At 36.7% G+C, this 26,868-nt stretch overlaps 1 protein-coding gene and 1 long non-coding RNA gene across 2 annotated transcripts; both read right to left on the reverse strand.

The window, feature by feature from the left end:
* Nucleotides 1-9,438: 9,438 nt before the first annotated feature.
* Nucleotides 9,439-11,228, reverse strand: LOC131697360 (uncharacterized). Its single transcript, XR_009307194.1, has 3 exons — nt 11,044-11,228; nt 10,045-10,101; nt 9,439-9,528 (listed from the first exon to the last, which is right to left on the reverse strand). It is a non-coding gene; the product is annotated as an uncharacterized LOC131697360 (long non-coding RNA).
* A 3,284-nt stretch (nt 11,229-14,512) lies between these two features.
* On the reverse strand, nt 14,513-23,609 carry si:ch211-245j22.3 (uncharacterized protein LOC563798 homolog). The gene is made up of 5 exons (XM_034032129.3): nt 23,446-23,609; nt 17,617-17,749; nt 16,824-16,973; nt 16,132-16,237; nt 14,513-15,214 (listed from the first exon to the last, which is right to left on the reverse strand). Exons 1-5 carry the CDS (start codon nt 23,577-23,579, stop codon nt 15,090-15,092), a joined length of 648 nt encoding a protein of 215 aa, XP_033888020.2. The 5' UTR covers nt 23,580-23,609; the 3' UTR covers nt 14,513-15,089.
* Nucleotides 23,610-26,868: the final 3,259 nt, after the last annotated feature.

Consider the following 26,868-nt stretch of genomic DNA (forward strand, 5'->3'; position numbering starts at 1 on the left):
TTTTGTTAGCTATAGCTTTCACATATACTAAGAAATAAATAATAATAAAAATAATAGTCGTACATACCGATCAATCATCTCCTGATCACTCGTTTTATCACCAAACTCCTCAATAATGCGATCCAAGTCATTATTTTATTACTATAACATCTCAAAAAACCTCTGCAAATGTCCGTGATATTCTCTGTGCGCTGATGCAGTATCAGCCAGCTTGTTTCCTTATGGCCGCCCCTATCTGATGCCAGGGGCAAGTATGACTATTCATGAGATACGCCCTTTTTTTTCGGCTTGTCTCGGCTCCTGTCGCTCCCACTCGGCCATTGAATTTTCCGGAGAAAAAACGACTAGAAACCCGTTTTTTGCGTTTTTGTGATGATGTCGGACAGGGTCCGACATTGGACCGGATAGGAATAATTGCAATGTCGGACCAGGTCCGACATAGGACTGCAAAGGGTTAACCATACCGGTACTTGTACTCTAACCCATCAAGCTTCTACTTGTGTTTGTATTTGTATATTACTCTGAAGTGGGCAGGGCTAAAGCCAAAAGTGTTGTACAACCGCATGTATGGCACTCCAACTGTACTTTAACATAATTTGAAAGTGATTTTGGCCATAATGTGTATATTTACCACCGGAAGTGGGTCACTCTAAAACCAATTAAGGCTGCATAATAGCATGTGTGAGTAATTATCTTTGTTCTTGTGTACTGTATCACTCAAGTAACTGTACTTATTACAAATACTTGTTTACACTCATTACCCACCACATCCTTGGTGAGTACAAGAGCTGGAACCCTCTTTTACATTCAACATGGTTAGATTAATAACAGACTGGGGTTGTCTGTTTATCTTGATGAAGTATGCATTTTCTAGCTAGTTTATTTCATAAATATAAAAATGTTGTTGTGTGAAAACAATGAAGCTTCAATTTGAAACAACCAAATCCTACCTCTGTTTAACCTCATCCTTGATCTGGTCCTCTCTGTCAGTAAGATCCAAATCAGTATCAATGTCCCATAGACTGGAAGAGCTCATTACCTTTCCACAATGACGATGACATAATTCTTTAAAGGTCCTTAAAGTGTACTCATGTACGTATTTTACAGTAGGCAGCCATGTATTTTACAGTAGGTTTGCACAGGTACAGTTTTACAGCAGAAGTAGGTGAAATAGTGGGCATAATCATTACATCCTTCACATCTACGTTTAATTACTGCTGAGATCATATATATCTCAAATTAGATTGGTGGTCACAGATATATATCTCAAATTAGATTGGTGGTCACAGATTTGCCTTGAGTGGATGATTCACTACAATCTACAAAACCTCCACTTAATTTGGCACTATTGTGAGTGTATAATGAGAGAGGCCCAAGAAGAATGGCAAGGGGGTGTTTGGGTCTGCATTGAGGTACACTCACAGAGCTCTGAGGGAAAGCTATTATGGTTACTGTCACAGTTTCTGACTGTAGACAATGCCTGGTCCCTCAAATGTACAAGCACCAGGTCTGGACCACATACAGGACAAATGGTAAAAAAAAAAAAAGTCAAATATTTTATAGAAAAAGGTAGAACAGATCTCTAAATAATTAAAACAAAAAAACAGATATAATGAATAGTTATCAGCCTGTGGCTTTTGTGAATGGAAAAGGTCAATCCTCTTCAGTCATTTCTATTATCTGCACTTCCACTTAACCATGTTGTTTGGTTTAGAAGAATACTGAATTATTTTTCTTAAAGGGGAATTTGTTTCTGAATGAGTCTCAAATGTTCTATTTGTATCCAGATTACTGTTCACACTCTGCTGCTGCTGATGATGAGTCATTCTAGTTCATGCAATTATTGTAGCTCAGTTCACTGATGATAAAATGGACAGAGATCGGGGTAAAATGAATGCATGCTTATTTGCTCATTTATTGGTATAATTTTACACCCTACTGCCCACAGAAGACGTCCACCTCCAGCAGTAAACAAGAAGGAAGGACGGACACTGTATTAACAGCATACACACAGCTTTGGCATGGGCATGTAGAAACTGGCATGTCTGAATACTATTTTTCCTGTGAACTGTATCATCTAGAGCTTTTACATGCATTACAGCTTGGTGCCTTTTATTAAAGCTTCATTTTTAAATACAGGTTGGAATGTGACACTTGCAGCTGGCCACTAAAACATTAATCAATAACTGGGATTAACATTTCTATATGTAACCTCATGTTTTAAGTCCATTGACAGCCACCTGTATTTTGCCTAAAATACATTTGTTGCTACCTTTCATAGTTCTCATTTTATAGGTTTGATTGCATATTAAAGGTTCCACTCTTCCCTCTTCAAAAAGAGTCTAATAATTACACAATAAATAACACTCTGCTATCACAAAGAATGAGGGATTGCAGGACAAGACAGTAAGTGAAGTCCTTTTCTATGCTCCCTTTGATGAAAATACATAATGCAGTCAGGAAAATCAAAATTATCACAGAGTTTCATAACCACAGCTTTACTCGGTATGTCCAGCTGTACGCAGTTCACAGTTTATATACCCTGCCATATTTCTTCCCCATTTGATTGCTCTGTAATAATGGCTTTCTGCATGAGCTATTAATTATGTTATTAATTATAAGTATTACATTATGTGTATGTGTGTTTCTTTTATAGTTGTTTTTAACCATTGTTTAAAATGTGTGTGAATGTGCTTTTATAGTCATTTTAATGCAGTATTGTCCACGTTTAGAATTCTCTCATTACACGTGGCTGACCCTGTGACGGGGGGAGGTATTTTAAAAGACAAGCTGGATGCGCCCTGCTGAATGTAGCACGTGGCGGACCATGAGGTCAGAGGGCACCACCCCCTTTCCCAGAGGAATTATGTGGTAGGCTCGCCGTGTGTAATAAGAGAACGACTACCTCAATTATTGGACAGAAACCAGTCAGGTTGAAGGGGAGTCAACAATTGCTTACAAAGGTATAAAAATCAAACATTGTGAAGTCTTTTCATCTGTTTCGAATTGACTCCTTGGACATCCGTGCTTTCTGATACAAATATATCATGCACTGAGCTGTACTGAGGCCTTGTCCAAAGTCAGTTTAAAACTCGTGCTTATATGAGTGTATTGGAGGTGTACCTTTCTTGTATATAAAGTGTTTTTGAATCAAAAAACATTTGCCAGCTTAATTTGTGCACTGCAGCACAAATTATGATGCTCTGCATATGTTTGCTGTTTAGTCACCATTTTCTTTTTAAATACATCTGAAAAAAGAACATAGCAGCTGATCATTTCAAGCAACTAGATATGTAAAATGTTACTGGTGCAGTATTCCATATACTGTAATGGACATGCAGAAGTTTTGTGTGTGTGTACACTATTTAATTTTAGTTTCCATAGTCTTGTAGTTAATGTTTTTTTTTTTTTTTTTTTTTTTTTTACAATACATTCAGTTATTGACTCACGCCTGTTTGATCCGGTAGGCTAGAATTTATGATTTAGGAATATCCTTTTAGTTTACTCTAAACGAAACACACACTATTGCTGATTTTTTATAACAAAGCATTCTCCTTTTCTGTTTAAGTCATCACATCCTGGTATGTCTTACATATGCATGTTATATACACCCACATAAGTAAAGGTTAATGGGTAAACCAGGTGTACCAGATGTACTTGGAAGTTAGACATGATGCTGACAGCTCTATTGAGGCCACACTTGTCCTTTTAACTCCTGACTTTTTAAAAGTCACCACGATGTGATACCTAGAACAGAAAATGAAGATTGCAAATTGAACAACAACAATAATACTTTAGTGAAGATAACTTCACATCCATACAATTAGCAATTACAGTAAAAGCAAAGGGTAAATACATCTTATAGAATGAGCTTTAATAATATTAATCTCTCAGTCAAAACCTGCCAACCTTAATCAAAAACAGAATGATTCGAGTGTTGCATAAAACAAATAAGAGAGCGCTCCACTGTCTATTTACAACCTTTTATTGAAAAATGAATGCATGTATTTGCATTAAATATTAGTTCCTTAGTTCCTTTAATTCATGAAACTGAAAAACAGGTTTAATTTTTTTGTTGTTGTTGCTTTAATTAACTGGCTGGGGCAATGCCATAGCTTTTAATTAGATGAGCATATCCTCTCTCACTTCCCCGTAGTTTTTAATTGCTTTGGCTCATTCTTTTTGGCTGTTCGTGTTCTTTAAAAAAATATGAAATAAACAGTCGTGATTTCATAACTGAGAGGCAGATGAAATAAAAAATCAGATGAGAGCTAGTTGTGGATGAATTTATGTTGTTTTTTTTTTTTTTTTTTTTTTAGTATAAATATTTGAAAGATGATTATAGAGGGGCACATAGTTAGGAGTCAGATTTCTTTATCTGTTCTTTATCTTAATTAACGGACCTTTAGACACAGTCCCTTAGATCCATGTTTGGTTTAAGTGACTGCTTAAAAAAATAACATTGTAAAAAAGTGTTTGTAACATCCAGTGACACAGGAGCATCCAGCAAAAATGTTAGTTTCACTATCATACATTTATTGTATTCTAATAATATATTTAAAAAAACTCTGAATTCCAAGGCAGAACTACAAGAAACCGCTTACACAAACAACCCCCTCTACACACACTAAAAGCATGTTTTAAAATGTGTGATCATTAAAATGTGTTAAGCACACCAGAGCACACCAAGTTTCGCCCGTACTTTAAAACTTACAGCAAAGTAACGGAACCTGAAACTCACGGGTGTGGTGCTGGGGGGTGGGGGGGAGCGCCGCACCCCCACTTCTCTTGGGCAGGGAGAGCACCGCTTCTGTACTTTACGTGTAGTATATTGAACTGTTTTGCTCCTATTAATATATGGAGATATACATGTGTATAACCCATACAAATAAGCAAAGAATACAATAACCCTAAGAAACCCTTGAGAAATAAATAATGAAAAAAGTTTGAATATAGCGTGCTTCTGGTCTGGAACAACAGGTGTGAATAGTGTAGAGGTGAAGGGAACCTGTATTAACGCTGAGATGTAATAATTGGAACAGTTCTTATTTTTAGACCCATATATAAGAGATAAAGTAAATAAAATAAGCTAAACGTGTATTTAAAAGATAAAACCCAATCGCAACAAACAAATAAAGGGTACCTGTGGCCTTACACATCTTTTTTTGCAAACGAATGCACTTCTGTTTCAAAACATCAGTCTCATTCACTCTTAAGCAGCTGCAATGGGAGACGAGCTGATTCTGGACCAAAGTAATTTACATTTGTTCATTGCGTTTATTTAAGTGCTATTTGAAGTTCCATGTTATTCATTCCTATCCTTATCATGGCTCTGATAAGTATCCTTATTAAATCCAGTGTACCAGTATGCATATATGACAACCATGCAAACTTACGATGTCCAGGTAAGACACTAACATTAAGCAGTCATATATGAGTCAACATATAAAATCCAACATGTCTATCTTATATGTTGAATTCTACCTTGTATGCGACAATGTTTATACTTGTATGTTAAATTCACAACATATATGTTAAATATATTGTATATACATAACATAGAAAAAGCGTGTATGATTTGTATATATTTTTTCCATATGGGACTGAGGACCCATTCTTTCTATAAATTACCAAGAAAAAATCTAAACAACGGCTTAACTGCCACATACAATACAACAACAACATCTAGATTGTTTCTTGATAGTTTGATAATATTATTAATGTGGAGGTATGGCATTGGCTTTCTTTTTTACCCTGTTCAGTTGCTTATTAAATATCTTTGTGTCCCAGAATAGATAGCCTGCAATGGTGACTGCCAAGACTAGAAAATTACAGCCAGGCACACTTGCAGATACTTTTTTTGCAGCTACACGAAATCATTAATCACTGGTTTTAACATACATTTTTAAATGTTAATTCCAATTTCATGTTTTAGTTTACTTCAGATATATAACCAGGGATGGGAAATATATGTAATACTTATAGTTGTACATTAACTATGCTTATAAATTCTGATAATTTAAATAGCCAGCTTCCCTTAATTTTAGTTGCCTCGAAGAGGCACACCAATGTATATGACAGATCCCTGGAAACCCATTGAAGGAACAACATTTATACATTGCTGAGTTTGCTAAAACACCTCTATCCTACTGAGTGGCACACATCACAAATCGATGTAGGCTTTGCCGTGCGGAAAAGCTACCAGCTTTCTTGTTTAATTCACAGGCAAATTCAATTTATCTTTAAGGCAAATGAAAGAACTGAATGCAGTGCTGGCTGGATGATTGTTCAGCCAACATCGTACATTTAGCCTGCAAAAACTGTCATCATTTTGATATTCAAGTTGTAGCTTACTGACTTAAGAATACTAAACATGTGATGGTATGATACACCTGATAGTTAGGAATTTTCAAAAGTAAAGGACAGGATAAGAAAAAGTATGTTATCTTTATGTCTTGTGATATTAAACAAAGCCTGAAACTACAGTAAAGTCACTGGTGGCTCAGTAGCTCTCCATTGAGAAACCGGTTTACGTTATACAGGCAGAGGACTATATTGTCACAGAGACTGAAACACATGATGTGGAAGGTGCACATTGGTAGCACAGCAGCTACCATTACATACAAATGTATTGCCATGCTTTCACTTTTTCAGACAATTACATTTGACTTAAAGTGCTGGATTCTCAAAGCTCATTGTTATTATAATATTGACAGATATATACTTTGCTTTGAAGATGGTGCCAACTCATCGAAACCAGCCTTTGGACATTTTATCCTAAGAGGAATGGCAGGAGCTTTGGACTGGTCATCAAAAAAGTTCAAGCATGCAGGTGCACCAGAGGGTAACCAGTAACCACTCCCCCCTGCAACACTTTACCCCCAGTGGATGTAAGAAATAAGTAGTTGTGTTATTTCTTGCACTTGTAGCAAATGTGATATTTCTTGCAAATGAAAATGGCTTCTATTATAAAGCAAAAAAAAGTAATCGAAATCGAAGTAAAGAAAAAATCGAAATGTAAAATCAGCATACATTAAAGCTGTCAATCTACTTGCTAACAATAGGTCTCTTAAAATTCTAGCAAATTAGAATGCGTCTCCTTATGCTGTACCATCTGTCATCTAAATATGATATGAGGTATTCAGCATGACAGTTACTAGGGCATATCATTTACAGTAGCTGACTGCTTTAGATGTTAAAAGCTATTGAAAACTGTTGAATTCTGAACTACAAATATTTGTCACACATGCAATAGCCTGCACTTAGATACTCTTTCCAGTATTATTGTACTTTATTTACACCCATTTGTGAAATAGTTTAAAAAACGTTCAGTACAGTTAACAGATGGTAACTCTGTCACTTTCATTATTGGAGGTTCTTTGTAATTAGTTATGCTGCTTTTGTGATGGAATGCTCTTTGGCCAAATGTGGTCCAGTGAGAGACAAATTCAATTAGATACATTTTCATGTAGAATACAAATAAGGATACCATGTTTCAAGTAGTCATTGCTTAAAACTTAATAACCAGGATCTAAAATCCAGTTGGCTAAATAAAATACTCTAACTCAGGGGCCTGGGATGTTTCAAAAGGGGCTTCTGTGCAGCAAGTTAGATTTTTTTACAATGCATGAATGCCAGTAAGGGTCTTATTTTTCAAGTTATTTTACCCTCATTCTCTCCATAATTATGTTCCCTCACCTCAGCTACTCCCCACAGAAGCTACCTAGGAGCTGGACAGGGGATGCAAATGAGCTACAAGCTCCAAGAGAGGACAGTCTAACCCTGCATGTAGTCATATCCTGTACAGCAGGGGTTCTCAACTGGGGGTCTGCAGACCCCTAGGGGGCCTTGAGGAGGTTTCAAGGGGTCCTTCAATAATAAACCACAGAATGTGTTATTTTCCCTGCATGCTTATGACACGCTGAAACCTATTAACTTCAGCATGTCATAAGCATGCGCAGCAATGAACGCGTTCTCAGGTAACGTAACACGTTCTCAGATTACATATGGTGTAATAGGGCTATTTCAGTAGGAGCACGACAGATTACAAAGCAGAGGAAAAATCATTGGAAACACACACAATAAATACCAGATATTCATACATTTTTTATTTGACCATCAGCATCAAAACAACAAAACCCACAGAATGATGATACAGAACTTCCTTCAACAAGTTCAACCGTAAGGGCTGAAGAACAGCAAGGAGGTGGTGTTGTGAGTAAAAAACATAAAGCTGTTATTAACCCTGTAAAAATTAAGGAAATAGGAAGACAGCTACTTGAATTTTGGTTTTATTTGTACTGGAAGTGGAGATATACCTCAACTGCAGTGTGTAATACTGTCCAATGAATGTTTGAAACCCTCTAAATTACAGACATTTAATTACCAAGCATTATATATATATATATATATATATATATATATATATATATATATATATATATATATATATATATATTACATTTCCTTGAGTGTCTTTGATAATTGGTATAGTTGAGTTCTCCAAGTTTTTAGTTGGTTTGCAAGCATTCGACCCGATTTGTCAACTAGTTCAAATTGAGTTTGTCTTAATCTAGTCATCATGAATTGTGTTCTGACAGAGATTCTATTATTAAGTTCCATTTTTGCCTGCAGAAGATTTTTAAAGTTAGTATTTATTTGTGATTCAGCATATATATGGTCAAGCTCTTTTACTTTATTTTCCAGTTCTTTATCTTTTTCGTCTTGAATTATGCATATGAAATAATATTTCCTCTAATAAAAACTTTAGCCGTCTCCCAGAGCAGTGTTGGTGAGCATTGGGAGTTGTCATTAAAGTGAAGAAATTCTGCCCATTCTTTATGGAAGAAAGAGGTAAAATCTATATCTTTTAATTGGGATGTATTAAAACGTCATCTTGGGGATTTAAATTGACTACTATGTAGTGTAATCTCGCAGCTGATTGGTGCGTGATCTGAAATCATAATTGGATGTATATTAGCATCGGCAATCTTTGGGGTAAAAGGGTAAAAAAATCTATATGAGAATAGGTTTTATGAGGAGGAGAGTAATATGTATATTCCGTAATTGTTGGATTGTGTAGTCACCATATATCACTAAGGCCTCAATCTTTCATATAATTGAGTATTGTTTCAGAGGATTGTTTTAGTATTACTAGATCTGTCTATACATGGGTCTAATATTGTGTTAAAATCCTCCCCAATTATTCTCATTGAATCCGGAAATGTTTCTAATTCTTTGAAGATTTTATGGAAGAATTCAGGACTGTCTTCATTAAGTGCATATATATTTAGAATTGTAATACGCTTATTTCTAATTAAACCGTGTATTAATATATAGCGATCATTTATACTTTAATTTCTGATGTCCTGCCTCTGTCAGATAAGTCTCTTGTAACAAGGAGATATCTGCTTTTAATTTCTTAAGAGCATTCATTCCCTTTGTTCTTTTAGTTGGAGTGTTGATGCCCCAGACATTCCAGGAAATCATCATTGTAGCTGCAGTCATGACACTTTGTTAAGAAAGTAACTACACAAATAAATACAGGTCTGCTTTAGAGATTTGATCATTATAGATGGTATATATTCTGCTAAATGGAACAGGTACTTGGAGTGAGAGTTCAGTACAGACACTTCTATCAACCCAAAATAAACAGAGAAGAGGGAAAGATGAGAGAGAGAAAAAAAGAAAAAAGTGTGAAAAAATAAAAATAATGATACAAATATAAAACAAACAAAGAAAATGATAAACAGACATGCAATATGTCACGTAGCAAGCAAGAGGGGGTAATTCCCTGTCCATTCCTACCGGGCACAGGGGCTCTACTGAACCAAAACGAATGAACAGGAAAGTGTGCACTACATCCTGATTGCTATCACACATTTTAATAATTAAATAAAAGAACTCGGATGTTTTCATGTTGACTTCATTTGTCGACTGTAACATATAATTAAAATGTGTTAATGAAACTATTTCCCTTTTACCTCTCCGATAGCATTTACAGGCATTTGCTGATAACAAAGGCAGATTGTTCTAACACCATACCTTTTCTGTCTCCTTGGAGTACAAAGTGGCCATAAATTCTGTATCCTGAAGCGCCATCTGTTGGAAGGGAGAATGGTATAGCACAGTAAGTTATTGAGGCTAGCACAGTGTCAATGGGGGAGTTTCCATGTGTGATTATTTATACGTGAAGTGGCAATGTGCGTGCACATTTGGGAGAACAGCACAAGAGGATCAGATATGTGACTGAAAATAAACCTGAAATATATAGGGCCATTTTTCATTTTGCTCGAGTACAATGTCTTGAGTAAAATTAGAACACACATGGAAACTCCCCCATTGTCAGTTAGATGAATGGATGGATTTGTATATAAGCCAGTTGAGAGGAAAGCTCATATGGTTCCTTGTAGTACTAGCTTTGAATATCAATACTAAGGGAGGGTGTTCAACTGTTTACTTTATTCCTGTTTGAGTCAAGAGAAATTAGAAATATTTTGGCAGTTGCTAGATCTTTGATAATTAAGCTGAATTTACACATGTGGTTGTGTATTTACAATGTAATTGCTATGTAATCACATATACAGCATAACAGAGTGTTACCAACCATTCATTTAATCGTTGGTTTTTTTGCTGTTGTTTAAAGGAAAACACTTTTAAGTGAAACAAGAGCAAGTGTGGTTTTGTGGGATTTAAAATTTAGCCAGAGAGCTGAAGTTTCATGTGTCACCGTATCAAACTCCTCCAAGCAATACTAATAATACCTCATCAGAGCAAGACCCTGTTAACTGATATTACAATCACAGCCCAGAACATTCAAACATGTTTAAAAAAAGTGAGACTTCCATAGTAAATGATTAAGAACTCATTGGGGATTTTTTTTTTTTTACACACCAGTCAAACTGTAACATGTTCTGGCTATACTGTTCTTATTCAACCTTTCCAAAAGGTCTTACAGAGACTCAACCTGACTCTATTTTTTATTTACCTCTTAACCAATCCCAATACTGAATAAACAGGCGCTAAAACTCCTAGAAAACTTACCACTGACAAAAACAAGCCCCTTTAAAGCAGAGTTCTCAGTCTTCTCACAGAACAGTACCTGTCTCTGAGTGTTCCTTTCTTCCAGTTCTGATCATCTCAGCAATAAGGAACTAAACAAATCCATCACCTAGGTAGCACAGGCTTGCGCTGCTTATTTGGTTTGTCACATTACTTGAAGTAGCTTGTTATGCTCATTTCACACACCCTGCACTTTAGAGCAAGATCTAGACTTGCACAACCGGTAACTTTGCTCCCAAGCGGTCCAGTTTAACAAAATGATATCCACTGCAGATGCTTGGATCGTGTCATGTCATTTTTGCAGTGTTGCATTTAACAGCTTTCAGCTACCGGTGTTAGCAACAAAGCACTCTCGTGTCAATTACGTACACATTACATATTATACAAACAAGCTACAGAGAGTCATTTTTTTCAAAGGAATGTTTCTTTTCATTTGGATGTGTTGGTAGTTACTCAGAGCTACATTGTCAATAAGTAAAGATTTACACATTGAACAAGGTCTTTTCTGTGTAAGAGATATTCATTTTGTCACTGTTTTCTGCTCTGGAACCTTGAATGGAATGTTTGGTATTTTGGTTGCTATGGGATCATTAAGGGTTTAGAAATATGTTTACATCAAGTTAGACAATACGAGTGGGATATCATAAGAAAACTAATGGAACCAGTACAACAAAACCCTTGCATAACAGCACTGGCTGTCCACAGCAATGGAGTTTGAATAAATATTGCACAGTATACTTGATACAGTAGCACAAACGGTACCATGGTACCTACATAGATAATCAGTGTGTTCTGGCGTCATATTGGTTTGTAAAAATATCAAAATGTTACTACTGTAGTGACATTCTATTAATAGGTCATAGCATTGCATTATATATCATTGCACTGACATGGACAATAATTTGTTAATGGACTATGCCCTGTCCATTTAAACCTTGTGACAACAAACAACAGGTTATATAAACCAGAGGGTTCAGGTTAGTGCACATACATGAAATGTGATACACTGTATAATCCTGCTCTTACTGTTGTTGATTTGGCTACAATGTGTATGAGCATTAAGCAAGTATCAAATAGGATTTTGCTTGACTGTTGTTCACAGAAAGGATATATATATATATATATACAGTGCCTTGCGAAAGTATTCGGCCCCCTTGAACTTTGCGACCTTTTGCCACATTTCAGGCTTCAAACATAAAGATATGAAACTGTAATTTTTTGTGAAGAATCAACAACAAGTGGGACACAATCATGAAGTGGAACGAAATTTATTGGATATTTCAAACTTTTTTAACAAATAAAAAACTGAAAAATTGGGCGTGCAAAATTATTCAGCCCCCTTAAGTTAATACTTTGTAGCGCCACCTTTTGCTGCGATTACAGCTGTAAGTCGCTTGGGGTATGTCTCTATCAGTTTTGCACATCGAGAGACTGAAATTTTTGCCCATTCCTCCTTGCAAAACAGCTCGAGCTCAGTGAGGTTGGATGGAGAGCATTTGTGAACAGCAGTTTTCAGTTCTTTCCACAGATTCTCGATTGGATTCAGGTCTGGACTTTGACTTGGCCATTCTAACACCTGGATATGTTTATTTGTGAACCACTAGATTTTGCTTTATGTTTTGGATCATTGTCTTGTTGGAAGACAAATCTCCGTCCCAGTCTCAGGTCTTTTGCAGACTCCATCAGGTTTTCTTCCAGAATGGTCCTGTATTTGGCTCCATCCATCTTCCCATCAATTTTAACCATCTTCCCTGTCCCTGCTGAAGAAAAGCAGGCCCAAACCATGATGCTGCCACCACCATGTTTGACAGTGGGGATGGTGTGTTCAGGGTGATGAGCTGTGTTGCTTTTACGCCAAACATAACGTTTTGCATTGTTGCCAAAAAGTTTGATTTTGGTTTCATCTGACCAGAGCACCTTCTTCCACATGTTTGGTGTGTCTCCCAGGTGGCTTGTGGCAAACTGTAAACGACACTTTTTATGGATATCTTTAAGAAATGGCTTTCTTCTAGCCACTCTTCCATAAAGGCCAGATTTGTGCAGTATACGACTGATTGTTGTCCTATGGACAGAGTCTCCCACCTCAGCTGTAGATCTCTGCAGTTCATCCAGAGTGATCATGGGCCTCTTGGCTGCATCTCTGATCAGTCTTCTCCTTGTATGAGCTGAAAGTTTAGAGGGACGGCCAGGTCTTGGTAGATTTGCAGTGGTCTGATACTCCTTCCATTTCAATATTATCGCTTGCACAGTGCTCCTTGGGATGTTTAAAGCTTGGGAAATCTTTTTGTATCCAAATCCGGCTTTAAACTTCTCCACAACAGTATCTCGGACCTGCCTGGTGTGTTCCTTGTTCTTCATGATGCTCTCTGCGCTTTAAACGGACCTCTGAGACTATCACAGTGCAGGTGCATTTATACGGAGACTTGATTACACACAGGTGGATTCTATTTATCATCATTAGTCATTTAGGTCAACATTGGATCATTCAGAGATCCTCACTGAACTTCTGGAGAGAGTTTGCTGCACTGAAAGTAAAGGGGCTGAATAATTTTGCACGCCCAATTTTTCAGTTTTTTATTTGTTAAAAAAGTTTGAAATATCCAATAAATTTCGTTCCACTTCATGATTGTGTCCCACTTGTTGTTGATTCTTCACAAAAAATTACAGTTTCATATCTTTATGTTTGAAGCCTGAAATGTGGCAAAAGGTCGCAAAGTTCAAGGGGGCTGAATACTTTCGCAAGGCACTGTATATATATATATATATATATATATATATATATATATATATATATGTAGCGATCTCAGTTCCCGCAGGCAGGTGCATCACACAGGGCGAGGCAATCCACACACAGGCGGAGGGCGAGCGCGAACCCGGGACCTCTCGCACTGCAGCATAGTGCCGATACTGCTGTACAAAAGAGCCGGCTCCTTTGCAAGGAGTGTATATCGGGCTTATGTCTTTGTGTGTGATTACGCACCTACCAGCCCTGTTGCTGCCTTCCCCCGTGCACGCTACATATATATATATATATATATATATATATATATATATATATATTATTAATATACAACAAAAAAATTCCTATAGGGATAAAAGTGTTCATAATAAAACCTAACAAGCATTTTTCTTAATGCCTTTAATACAGTATATTTGGGGAAGAGGTCTTGTATATTTCTGGATATGACTTACATGACCATCACTGATACTGTACATTAGATAGTTTGTATCATACTGTGCATTTGTGGTTGTACGTACACATACATTATGAACTACGGTTAATCCAAAAAGAATAAAACTGACATCATCTTACTGTGTAGCAATGTGCAGAGTCACTTCTGTTTTTGCATCAGTTAAAACTTTATCTGCTTTGCAAATCTAGCATATAACATTATACGATATCTATAGTATTATACTATATCACATATAATATACCAAACGAGCATTCAGTGTTAAGGATTTCAAGAGCAAACACTTTTTAAATATGGTTTTTACGCAGTACTTTTACTTCTGAGTTTATTTTTGAACCTAGATTTCAGTGGGCTCAGTCCATCTTTGAATACTGGGATTATGTTTTGAAGGATATTACAAATATAATAAAATAAGGTCAAATTTAACTCTTTTTATTGCATTATGTTTTATATAGAATACAGACAGATGGATAGAATGAGTAAGCTTATTCAATTTAACAGAATACAAAATTCCACATGATACGCACTGTTGAACATTTTAATAACAGACATCATGAAAACAATGCAGTTCCTCCAATCAGAAACTAGGGCATGTTGCATTTCATAGTGGCACAGTTCAAGCCAGTATATGAACTACAACCTGTAATTCTCACAAAAACAGTAAGTCATTTATAAATTCCTAATGCTATTTTTACAGTTTTACATAGGCAGTGTCTCTTTAAAATTTTCAAACCACAGCAACTACTGTGCAATAAATAGCCTGTTGCTAAGGAGCTGTACAATTCCCTACAGGTTGGGTTCCTTAATGGTGCGAATCATGTAGAGGTAGGCAGCTTGTTAGACAGGAGAGTGGATTTTCTGAGGTTTTTCCACTTTGACTGTGTTGGGGTCACACTCAAGCATTTCACGTATCCAGTCGTTATCTAAAGCTCCTTCGATAAACTCTTCGAGGCTGATAACGGCTATAGAAAGAAAAAAAGTGGAGAATAGTTTTTAAGCAAGGGCACTTGAATCTGCATTGAAGTGTTGCAGTTTAACATGTATTTACCATGATTCTACTGCATTTACAGTGATTTGCTATGCTTTAATTTTCTGTGCCTTTATCATGATTTATCTAGGCTTTAAATGAGAAGGAATGTTGGAAACAAGAAGAGGCCAATCTGCCCATCAAGAATCGCCCCTTGTTTGTCTTGGGAAGAATATTTCAAGTTTCCATGCATGTATTACTCCGCATCAAAAGTGCAATTACAATTCACTGAGCGTGTGCAGGTCTCAGAGAGGCTGCAATATACTTATCAGGCACTGTGAAGGGGAGAAATAATATATACTGTACTTCACAAGTGCCAGAGCTGGTTTACAGAGAAGTGCTGGGGCCACCTTGGAACAATTCCAACCACCAAGAGCCCACCTCAGGCTTTTATCAGCTAAGAGAAAAAACACTCTCAAACCCACTTTCATGATATATTACCTGCACATTGCCTTCCCAGATAAAAACGAAAACTCCACAGAATTATACATAATACAATGTTACTGTATACTATTACTACAGAATACTGCAGAATGTTTATGACACATTAGGTCATATTCATAAAGCCTTTACCACCATGATAAGTTTGCACCCATTTTTTTGTAAAATGTAAAATAAACTGCTAATGTTACGCGAGCAAAAATCTTAGGTGCATAGAACCTCTTAAATTACCCCTAGCCCCCCCCCCCCCCCCCAAATTATTATTTGGAGCAATATTTTCTATTTCGAAAACTGGTGCGATAAAATAACACTACACAAATGAAACAAAGGGACCCATTGAATTTGCTGCATAGCAATTTTTAAAGCTAGCTAGCTTACATTGTAGCAACCTTCCCTAATATACCTTCTTACCATTTCTGTCTTTGTCCAGTCTGCTGAATATCCTGTTAGTGCATTCCTCCACTGTTAAAGGGTTTGCTTTTGTTAGAGAAGCAGCCAGACTCATTTTATATACAGCCTGGAGAGCACATGAGAAACATCAGGAAGAATCAGTACTGCCTCAAAACAGTGTGTGGAAAAAGTATGCTGTGTAATAAAACAGATGCTTACGGAATTTCTTACAGTATTAACACTGTACTTAAAATTGCATATACAAATTTAAAAAATGTGCCTCATAATTTTCTGTGACCACCAGGTGGCTGTATACAGCCACAGTTGCATTGTTACCCAAAAGGATTATATGGAAACAAGTCTGTCTGATGCCACCTACTGGGATAAACACTAATGACACCTAATTTTATTCATGAAATTCTTATTTTCATTAAAAAATGGTCTTACCCTTCCATCTTTTACAAATGTTACACATGGTTTCAATTATTTCATATTTTATACTACTGACAGTATTGGCATCCTAACAGTGTATCTAAATGTAAAAGTATTATCTGTGGTTTACGCAGAAGTAAAAGACAATTGTAGGAAGCTTAATGAGATCGAGAGCAGAACAGTGAAATAAGTAGCATTGTGTTATGTTAGAATTTTTTTTCTTTTTTCTAATGAAGATCACTTATTTTGCTTGTTGATAAACGTAGTAAAGCAAAACATACCTGCATAATTTCTAGCATTTCCGATCGTGTAATAGCGCCGTCTTTATCCTTGTCATACAACTTGAAGGACCATCTCAGCTTCTCTTCAGGGGAGCCTTGAATCAGCATACTTATAGCAGTCACATACTCTCGGAAATCAACAATCCCGTCCTGAAGGGGTCAAATATTAACATGTATAAAAACAAAAGGCGTTCAACTGTGAGGATTTTAAATAAACAGTTCATCCATGTTTCTCCAAGTATCTGTCATTTCTGAAGAAAAGGCTGATGATACAGTCAAAATTACTCAGAATTTATATTGTACAATACATTTTGGAAGGTAAACAATAACTCCTGGCTCACAATAAACATTTTAAGATTCTACACCCCTTATAAACATAAAGTACAGCAAAACATAGTAAAGCACAGCAAATCCCTAAAGTATTAATGATAAAGCACTAATTTAGTCATAGATACATATGCGATAGCTTGTTAAAAATCCTTGGTAATGCTCTCTAAATGCATAATATAAGCAAAGGGAAAATATGGTGAACTGCAAAATTATTGTAGTTAACTGTTGTAAGGGTCTTTCCGGTAAGTGGCCAATCTCATGAATAAGGAATTGGAATAAGGCCATCATAAGAAGCAGGTGTGATACAGTACATTGGAACTTATCATTAATTATATGTTTAAATAATTTATATTGTAATGCATATGCAATTAGGTTGGAGTTCCTGCAAAATGCAAGGTGTCCACAATTCCCTCCACTTTCTCTGCTTTGCCTAATGTTCTACATTACAGAACCTGCTGCCTACCCCATTATTGTCCAGTGTTCTGAATATCTGCTCAGCATATTCCGAAGACTCATTGCCCACTGTACCATCACAGAAGTGTCTTTGAAATTCATGGAGAGTAATCAGTCCACTAGGGCACTCATTGATAAATTTTCTGTAAAGTGAAATAACAAACAGTATTTTAATTTTAAGGTTTTAAGGCTAAATGCTTTTCACCAACTCTGTTAGTATCACCATACTGTATCACCATATTGTAGGATAGATTCTCAGTATTGCTCAAATTTGTTACCAAACCAAAATCTGACCCATTTGATCTACCTACAGATATCTCTGGGCAGTGCAGAAAGCACAAACTACTTCTCAGCCCTTCTCCTAAACTAACTCCCTCCCAAACAAAGGTGCTGGCTCCACTTTTAAAGCACATGACAAGGGTTAATTGACAATCAATAAATCAATTTAAAAAACACCTGGCCACATTCCACACTTTTTTAACCCCAGCCCTGCGCTTGAATACTGTAGCTGTCATATGCTTAACTCTATAACTGGCACAGGCCAATCCAATCAGCTGAAATGTCTTTGTACACTGTCTTTACCGCTGTTATTCTCCCATTTAAAAAAATGGATTGCTTTCAAAACTACACCACCCAGAAGCCCAGCGATGACGCTTGTACGAATGTTTTTGTATCTTTATTTGGCCATTGACTAATGAGAAATCAGGTGGTTTTGTGGGCGTTTCAGTTAGCGTTGCGCTATTGGTCTATAGCTATAGCTCACACAAGAGCTCACACAGGGTACCTCTCACAGCGTAGCTCACACAGCGTAGCACACACAGGGTAGCTCACACAGGGCAGCTCACACAGGGTAGCTCACACAGGGTAGCTCACACAGCGTAGCTCACATAGGGTAGCTCACAAAGGGGAGCTCACACAGGGTAGCTCTCACAGCATAGCTCACACAGAGTAGCTCACACAGGGTAGCTCACACAAGAGCTCACACAGGGTAGCTCTCACAGCGTAGCTCACACAGCGTAGCTCACACAGCATAGCTCACACAAAGAGCTCACACAAAGAGCTCACACAGGGTAGCTCACACAGCGTAGCCCACACAGGGTAGCTCACACAAGAGCTCACACAGGGTATCTCACACAGGGTAGCTCATACAGCGTAGCTCACACAGGGTAGCTCACACAGTGTAGCTCACACAAAGAGCTCACACAGCATAGCTCACACAGCGTAGCTCACACAGGGCAGCTCACACAGGGTAGCTCACACAGCATAGCTCACACAGCGTAGCTCCCACAGGGTAGCTTAAACAGAGTAGCTCACACAAAGAGCTCACACAGCGTAGCTCACACAGGGTAGCTCACACAAAGAGCTCACACAGGGTAGCTCCCACAGGGTAGCTCACACAGGATAGCTCACACAGGGTAGCTCACACAGCGTAGCTCACACAGGGTAGCTCACACAGCGCAGCTCACACAGCGTAGCTCACACAGCGTAGCTCACACAGGGTAGCTCACACAGGGTAGCTCACACAGGGTAGCTCCCACAGGGTAGCTCACACAGGGTAGCTCACACAAAGAGCTCACACAGGGTAGCTCACACAGCGTAGCTCACACAGGGTAGCTCACACAAAGAGCTCACACAGGGTAGCTCACACAGGGTAGCTCCCACAGGGTAGCTCACACAGGTAGTGCTGCGTGCGTGACTCGTAATTTATGTAGTGCTTCATTGACCTTCAACACCCCATACCACGTAGCCATAATACCCCACAAACCTTAGGTTTAGGGTTAGGTTATTGTTATACAATAAACTTTGTTTTAGTACGTACATTTATCACCTAATATGTGATCGGGCTGTAGCATGTAATGATGATGTCTATTACGAGTTGCGCACGCAGCAATACCCTGTGTGAGCTACGCTGTGGGAGCCTTCATTCTGCAGCAATACCCCTCTCGCTGGTCTGTCTTCTGTAGCGCTGCTTGTGTGCTGTGTGAGATAGGAGTGATTTGAAAAAGTGATTAGCTGTTTTGTGTGAGAGTTCTATTGTGTGGAATAATTTGGGAGCTATATATACAGAAAATTCAAAAGTACCTGAAAAAACTATAGTCAACTGGTTAAAAAAAACTTTGATGTATATATTAATTTATCTAGTTATCGCAAATCCATTACCCCTTCAACCTCTCAACACAAGGAAACGACTCGGTGGTTGAGATGAAACCTTACTTTAGTTTTATAATACACAAATAATAATAATAATAATAATAATAATAATAATAATAATAATAATAATAATAATGTATTATTTCTAATGTATGATTAACTCTTTAATAATCCCTTCAACATGGGTTTTCTTTTTTTGTCAAAAAAAGCAAAAGAAAAAAAATGAGTCAAGTTCAGAGGATTTTTTCACAGGCTGCTTTTTTTTTCTTAAAGCAGTTAATACTGTTATCTAGCCAGAAGATTCTTCTTCTTCTTCTTCTTCTTCTTCTTCTTCTTCTTCTTCTTCTTCTTCTCATAACAGTAACAGTATTTTGATTGTTTTAAAATCGTCCCTTTCTCTTTAGCTAGTTTTTTTTTTGTCATTTTAGTGTCAGAAATAGAATAAATCCCAATGCAGCTATTCCATCCCTCAAAACAAAACCAAAAAAATATTAGAAGTAAAATGCTACATAAACCCTGATTAGTATTATATATTTTTATATTTATATTACTATAATTAATATTAATGTTATTTGTAGTAGTAGTGTTTTGTTGTTGTTCGATAACCGCATTTTATTATTATTATTTTGCTCTATTTTTTATTTCACTAAAATTAAAAATATGTTCATACATTTTTGGTTAACATCTCATATTTTATTTTTTTTTGCCAATCATATTTAATATCAAATCTTATTTTTAATTAAATGGAGCCTTCTGATATAATATTGCCATTAATGTGTTCCTCCAGCTCTCATGTTCATGAAAATGTGAGCATTGCAGGGTGTCTGACATCAAGTCAAAGAAGGTTTTTTGAATACCCCCCCCCCCCCCCCGGGACCTATTTTTTAACTTGTCCCGGCAGGGGGGTTAATGCAAGGAAAGACAATTTATGTTCAATGTCCTTGTATTTTTCCTCAACAAACCCTTCACTGTTTACATTTATGGTATTCCTCAGCAATCTGCTGGATTCTTAGTACCTCAAAAGTGGGTATTTGTATGCCAAATAGTTGTATCTCCTGTTATGTTTTCAACTATTTTATGTAGACTCTTTACAGTTTTTGAAAGTTTATCGACTTTTAATTTTATGCACATCAGCATTCCACTATACAGTAATCCAGCACTTCTGCTACATGTGCTTCAACATACGATCACAACACCAGTAAATTATAAGAAAACTATTTTACCAATGGGCCCCTAGAATAAGACTCACCCCCACTGGCATGAAAAACTAGCTCCACCCCTGCAATAGAACAATGCAGCTGTATGAGCGATCTTGTTAAAAGCCATGTGTTCAAAATTATACCTCTAACTCAATTCAAACCTCTGTGGGTCTAATTACAGCTTTGTTCTCAAGAAGCACAGGCTGTACCAAGTTGGATTTAATATTAAAGATTATTAAAAAAAAAAAAGCATGTGTCAAAAAGCCAATAACTTTGTTCCTGAGTGATAGTATATGAACATCTGCTGTATTCATATTGCTATGCACCTTTTATTGCTTCACCTAATAATCTCTTTGTCTTTAGAAAAAGCTATAGCAAGGGGGGTTGTTTTTTTAGTTCTGCAAACTTCAGCTTTATAGTGATCAGGTTAGAGGGGGTGATTTGCTAACTGCGGTCTGTACCACATAATAGAAAAAGTGGTGTTTTTTGACGGTTCAGTTAGAGAATAAGTAAAGGAAAATATAGGATTAAGCTACCAATAATATTTATTTAAAAGTCACTAGGGCCATGCATAGAAAAAGGTCCTGTCAACAGCAAATAGTTTTTGTCCAGATAAGGTGATTTACTCATAATTACAAAAGGAAAATCAATAATTCATCTATTGCATAGAGCTGCAAAATAATTCTTGTTAATAGACAATGACTGGAACATTGAAATAATTGAAATAACAGATGTTATTCACTGAAGAAATCTACATATTTGACTACCTGTTTTACACAGTAAAAGACCTCTCCAGTGTTGAAGAACATTCCTCTTGAATAGCAGGTTAAAAGGATGACACCCCCAGACAGCAGCACACAATGTCTGCCATCTCCATGGTCCAACATTGCCTCAGACATACATAATGCCTGTCTAGTCTAACACAAGGGTTTTATAGGACCATTGTTAGCACATTAACATTTCTATGACATTCTGCATAGTTTTCTGGTGGTTTGTTTGGGATTTCCTCAGACAAGTGTTTATATGAATTGTTCTGACAATGCTACTCATTAATCACAACAGCTTTTCATTGGCCCTGACCTATTGTAAGTTAACACTTTCTTCTTAATTTTACTTAGTGGTAGTTAAGATGTTGTCCATCAGCTACAGGTGGAAATTAATTACTAACGACTGCCATTTAAGTCTATGACTAGGACCTTTTAGTAGTTAATGCTACTGTGGTAAGAGTTGTGGATTATTTCAATACATTTACTTTCAAATAATTAAATTCAAGTTTTTGCCTGACCTAACTTTTGGGTCACAGTGAGACTAGAATCAAAATAACTGCTGTCTGCTTTTGCTCATGTTCCTTATTGAAATATACACTACCATGGGCTACAGCTTTACACAAAAAATTACTAACATTTATCTCAATGTATTACATATTTTGTAGTCTATTTATAGTAGAATGGGTTTTGTAATCTCAGAAGACTTAATTGTACCAGTACTACAAATCATACAAATTATTATAATATTAAAATACTAATACGAGCACCTCTGACTTTCAAGATAGGAATTTGTTTTTGTTTTATGTGATGTAAAATTCCTGGAACTAAACAATAAGGTTAGTGCAGGTTCTACTGTATTTACACAGCACATTTTAGACCTATTCAGGATCCATGGATATTGTATGCCCATTGCTTCAGTATTTTATATTTTTCTTCTTTTATTATCTTGGAATCGTTTGTTTGTGTGGTGTAGAGCAGAAATGTCGCTAACACGTAAGGTTAGTTCCTCGTCCTGAACTGCCAATTAGACAGCTGCTATAGCCATCATTGTTTATGATTCTAGTTAGTGCAGTGCGGATACATTGAAAGGCTTTCACCTAGATGAAGAACTGAACCCATATTGGCCACTGTCATCTTTTTTTTTTTTTTTTTTTTTTTTTAATGCACTCTTAATTTAACTTAAAAGCTAACTTTATATCATCTACATTTTTCTAACACTTAATTTTGTGATCACAGATGGGCCAAATGGCATTTTCTCATATGTTCTTATATTATTTTTTAAGCAAAACCTGCATTTTTTTTTGCTCTCACTCAGTTTCTGTGATTCTTACTAAATATATAATAACCATATATTTTATTGGCTGTTGTAATGGTGGTTTTGTGATGGGGACCAATATCTACTCAGAACTGAGCAGAAACCATCAGTAGTTTTTTATTTTTTTATTTTTTTACCAGGGTTCCTTCCACCTCTAAGCCTCTAAAAAGAGCAGCACTCACATGCATATTGAAGACTGGACATCCTGCTAGCAGCTTCAATATCCAGTACAGCTTGGGAGATATTAGCCTATGCTGCAGGCTATCCAATACAGCAGAATGTATTACCCTTCCATACTAACTGCCTACCCCTATTCAGGATCTGACTCCTGACTTTTCCATCTAAATAGTAAATTATAAATGTTATGCCAACAGAAAAACACAATGTTAATAAAAGTATAAGATTACCTGTACCATTCATGAAGCTCCATGACATAGCTGCCTTTTCTCTGTGGTAACGTTGCTACTTGTCCCATTTTCCACCCTGCGTCAACCACACATGGAATTCTCACCCAGGGAGATGTTGTGCAGCTGAGGCTCATTGAATCACACTTTATATATCAGCCTGTAGATTACCCGAGGCACATCTAATATCACTTTGAAAGAGTCAAGTGCTTTTGAAGAATTAGCTTTAAGAACATAATCTGCTGAGAGTAAGTATATTACATGCATTGCAAATGTAATTGCCCTAAAGATAATGCTGTTTATTTAGAGCACAACGCAGAGAGAGATTATTTTGCATTATTATTATTATTATTATTATTATTATTATTATTATTATTATTATTATTTATTTCTTAGCAGACGTCCTTATCCAGGGCGACTTACAATTGTTACAAGATATCACATTATTTTTACATACAATTACATAATTTTTTACACATTATTTTTTACATACAATTACCCATTTATACAGTTGGGTTTTTACTGGAGCAATCTAGGTAAAGTACCTTGCTCAAGGGTACAGCAGCAGTGTCCCCCACCTGGGATAGAACACATTTTAAAATATAGTCATTGATTGAAAACCATTACAAGGTACCTAAGCTGTATTAAAAGTCAATAGCTAGAAAAAGAGGTAATTATTTTCAACATCTGTTGAAGAAGAACATTTTGGCAACACAGCAGATGGTGGTTAAGACAAAATAGTTTGATTCACGTTTGAGAAAAACACTCATAGCAAACTACAAGAAAGGAAATTACTACAGAACAGTATCAAAGAAATATGGAATACCAAAATCCACAATCAGAGCAATAATCAAGAAAACACAAAACAAATTCAACTGAAACACTTGAAAGAAGTGGACTTCCAAAGAAAACTACGAGCACAACAGGTAGGACAATCGTACAAGCAGCTAAAACAAATCTAAGATTAACAGGCAAGGGCTTAAAGAAAGATTTAAAAAGCAGCAGGCATAATAGTGCATGAAAAACTGTACAAAGCATCCTGAACACAGAAGAGTTGTATGCACAGAGAACTCACTGCAAACCACTTAAAGAAAATTCATAAATCAAACCGTCTAAAATTTGCCAAGAAATATGAACAGGAATCAGAAGCATTTTTCAACCATTTTCTGGTCCAATGAGACTAAACAGAACTTTTCCCCAAAAATGGACCACAGTATGTTTGCAGAAAAAAAGGGGAAAGCCTTCAATGAAGAAAACCTTGTGCCTACAGTTAAACATGGAGGTAGTTCAATCATGACATGGGGGTGTTTTAGCAGTTCAGAGACTGGAGACATTCATGTGATTGAAGATCGAATGAATGCAGCCATGTATCAAAACATTCTACAAAGTACAATGATACCCTCTGTTCGTAAGCTAATTGGTAGACAGTTTATCCTCCAAACACGACAACAACCTAAATCAATCCTGGAATTCTTGAAGAAAGCAAAGATAAACCTTCTGGAATGTCCTTTACAATCACCAGATCTCAATCCAATAAAAATGCTTTGGGCTGATCTCAAAAAAGCTGTAGCCAGCATTGTGTATCCAATCTGTTTGAGCTGAAGGAAATATGCAAGACAAAATGGGCCCAGATTTCCCCAACAAGACTTAACATTCTGGTGAAGAATTACCATAGAAGTCTGAAAGTCATAATAATAGCAAAAGGAGAGCACACGAGATACTAAAGCAGTGGTGCCAAGCCTTTTGTCTTGAACAAATTCCTTTAAATTAAATAAGTTTATTTTTTAATAAAGATTATTTTATTAAATTGCTAGAAATTATGTATTTTGTTTTTTGTTTTATTAAAAATTTGTTAAAGTTTACTAAATGCTTGCCCTTACTCTGTTACGTTGAATTGTGGTAAAGTAAGCATAAGGTGCTAATACTTTTGTCTGCGACTGTAGTCGTGATATTCAACAAATGATGAAACTGTGGAATAGGTCACAGGTGTGTTCAATTTTCAAGGACAAGCAGAAGGCAAATGCTTTTTTTCTTATTTCCAACATGGAAATATGTTTTTTGTTTTTTTAAACAATTATTTTTATTAATTTTCCAATTTTGTCCCAATTTGGAATGTCCAATTGTTCACCCTGGCTCATTGCTGCATTCTGCCATATCCAGAACTTACAGTGTCAGAGGACCATGCAGTTCTGAATTGCGTACAGGCAGGCCTGCAGGCACCCAGCCAGCCACAGAGGTCGCTAGTGCACGGTGAGCCAAGGACTCCCCAGCTGACCTACCCCTACCCCGCCCGCTAGGCCAATTGTGCACCACGGTCAGCAGTGGCATAGCTTGGATTCAAACTGGCAATCTCCAAGCTATAGGGTTCATCCTGCACTCCGGGCAAAGTGCCTTTTACTGGATGCGCCACTCGGAAGCCCAAGATAATATGTTTTAATTACCTTACATGTGCCATACTTATTTAAAGTAGAGTTGGTGATTATGTGAATGACTTATACATGCAAGTTTATTTTTCCCTCATTATTTGCAACATATGACAAAACAACAAATGTATTACTTGTGCAGATTGTTTTTCAAGGGCATTAGCTGAAATGTTTTGCTCATTACAGTCACTCACACACAAAGTGTACTCTCAAATTAATCAATTGCAGGAGGCAAACATCCTGACTGCTTCAGAGTGCATGGCCATTACCTGCCAAATGCATGGAGATCCCATAAACGTATGGGGTCCCAGGTCACTTAAAGGGGAAGCTGTAACAAAATATACATTTAAGTGGATCTTAATGGGTAAAAGCAATAGTTTCCTACAGTTTGTCTTTTTTATGTATTGTTGAAAAATGTAGAAAACTGTAGTAATATTGAAAAGGCTGGAAGAAGTAAGTGGGAGTACTTAAATGACAAAGGATACTGGTAATCATAAAACAAAAGAACAAAAGGAGACATTTACAAAGAGGCAGCAGAGAGGAGATGCTGCTAGACTGTGAGGTATTACCAGCTCAATGCATGCACAGCAGGGGCAGGACTGCAGAGGCCGCTACCTTACTTAGCCACAGCATACAGCAGACCAGCGATGTATTTAACACCTATGTGTTAGCCAGCTACAATCATTCTTTCCTGAGGAACTTGTTTCACTGTGTCAAAACCAAACCAGTTTAGACACCTCATGAACGAAATGCCCTTCAGAAATAATTATTAATAACATATGCCAGCTCCAATTGGAATCCTACTTGGACACAATTCTAACAGTCTGATATTAAGTAATAATGTTTAATCTCACTTGACTGTAGGAGTTGACATCCTTCCAAATAAGCAAAAAAAAAAAAAAAAAAAAAGTACAAAGTTTGGGTGCATATATGCAAACCTGAATGTGGTTCATTTGAAACCTGATTGGTTTTGGGCAGGACATGAAAACGTGGAAAGACACCT

This window comes from Acipenser ruthenus, chromosome 14, assembly GCF_902713425.1.
Source record: "Acipenser ruthenus chromosome 14, fAciRut3.2 maternal haplotype, whole genome shotgun sequence".
NCBI lineage: Eukaryota > Metazoa > Chordata > Actinopteri > Acipenseriformes > Acipenseridae > Acipenser > Acipenser ruthenus.

Bases quoted from the DNA above. Each gene is read 5' to 3' on its own strand.
- si:ch211-245j22.3 (XM_034032129.3), bottom strand. From the start codon at position 23,579: ATGAGCCTCAGCTGCACAACATCTCCCTGGGTGAGAATTCCATGTGTG. The intron at 16,974-17,616 runs GTAGGCAGCAGG...TGACCCCTTCAG, and splicing joins GAACACTGGACAATAATGGG to GACGGGATTGTTGATTTCCG. The intron at 15,215-16,131 runs GTAAGAAGGTAT...TTCTTTCTATAG, and splicing joins ACTGGACAAAGACAGAAATG to CCGTTATCAGCCTCGAAGAG.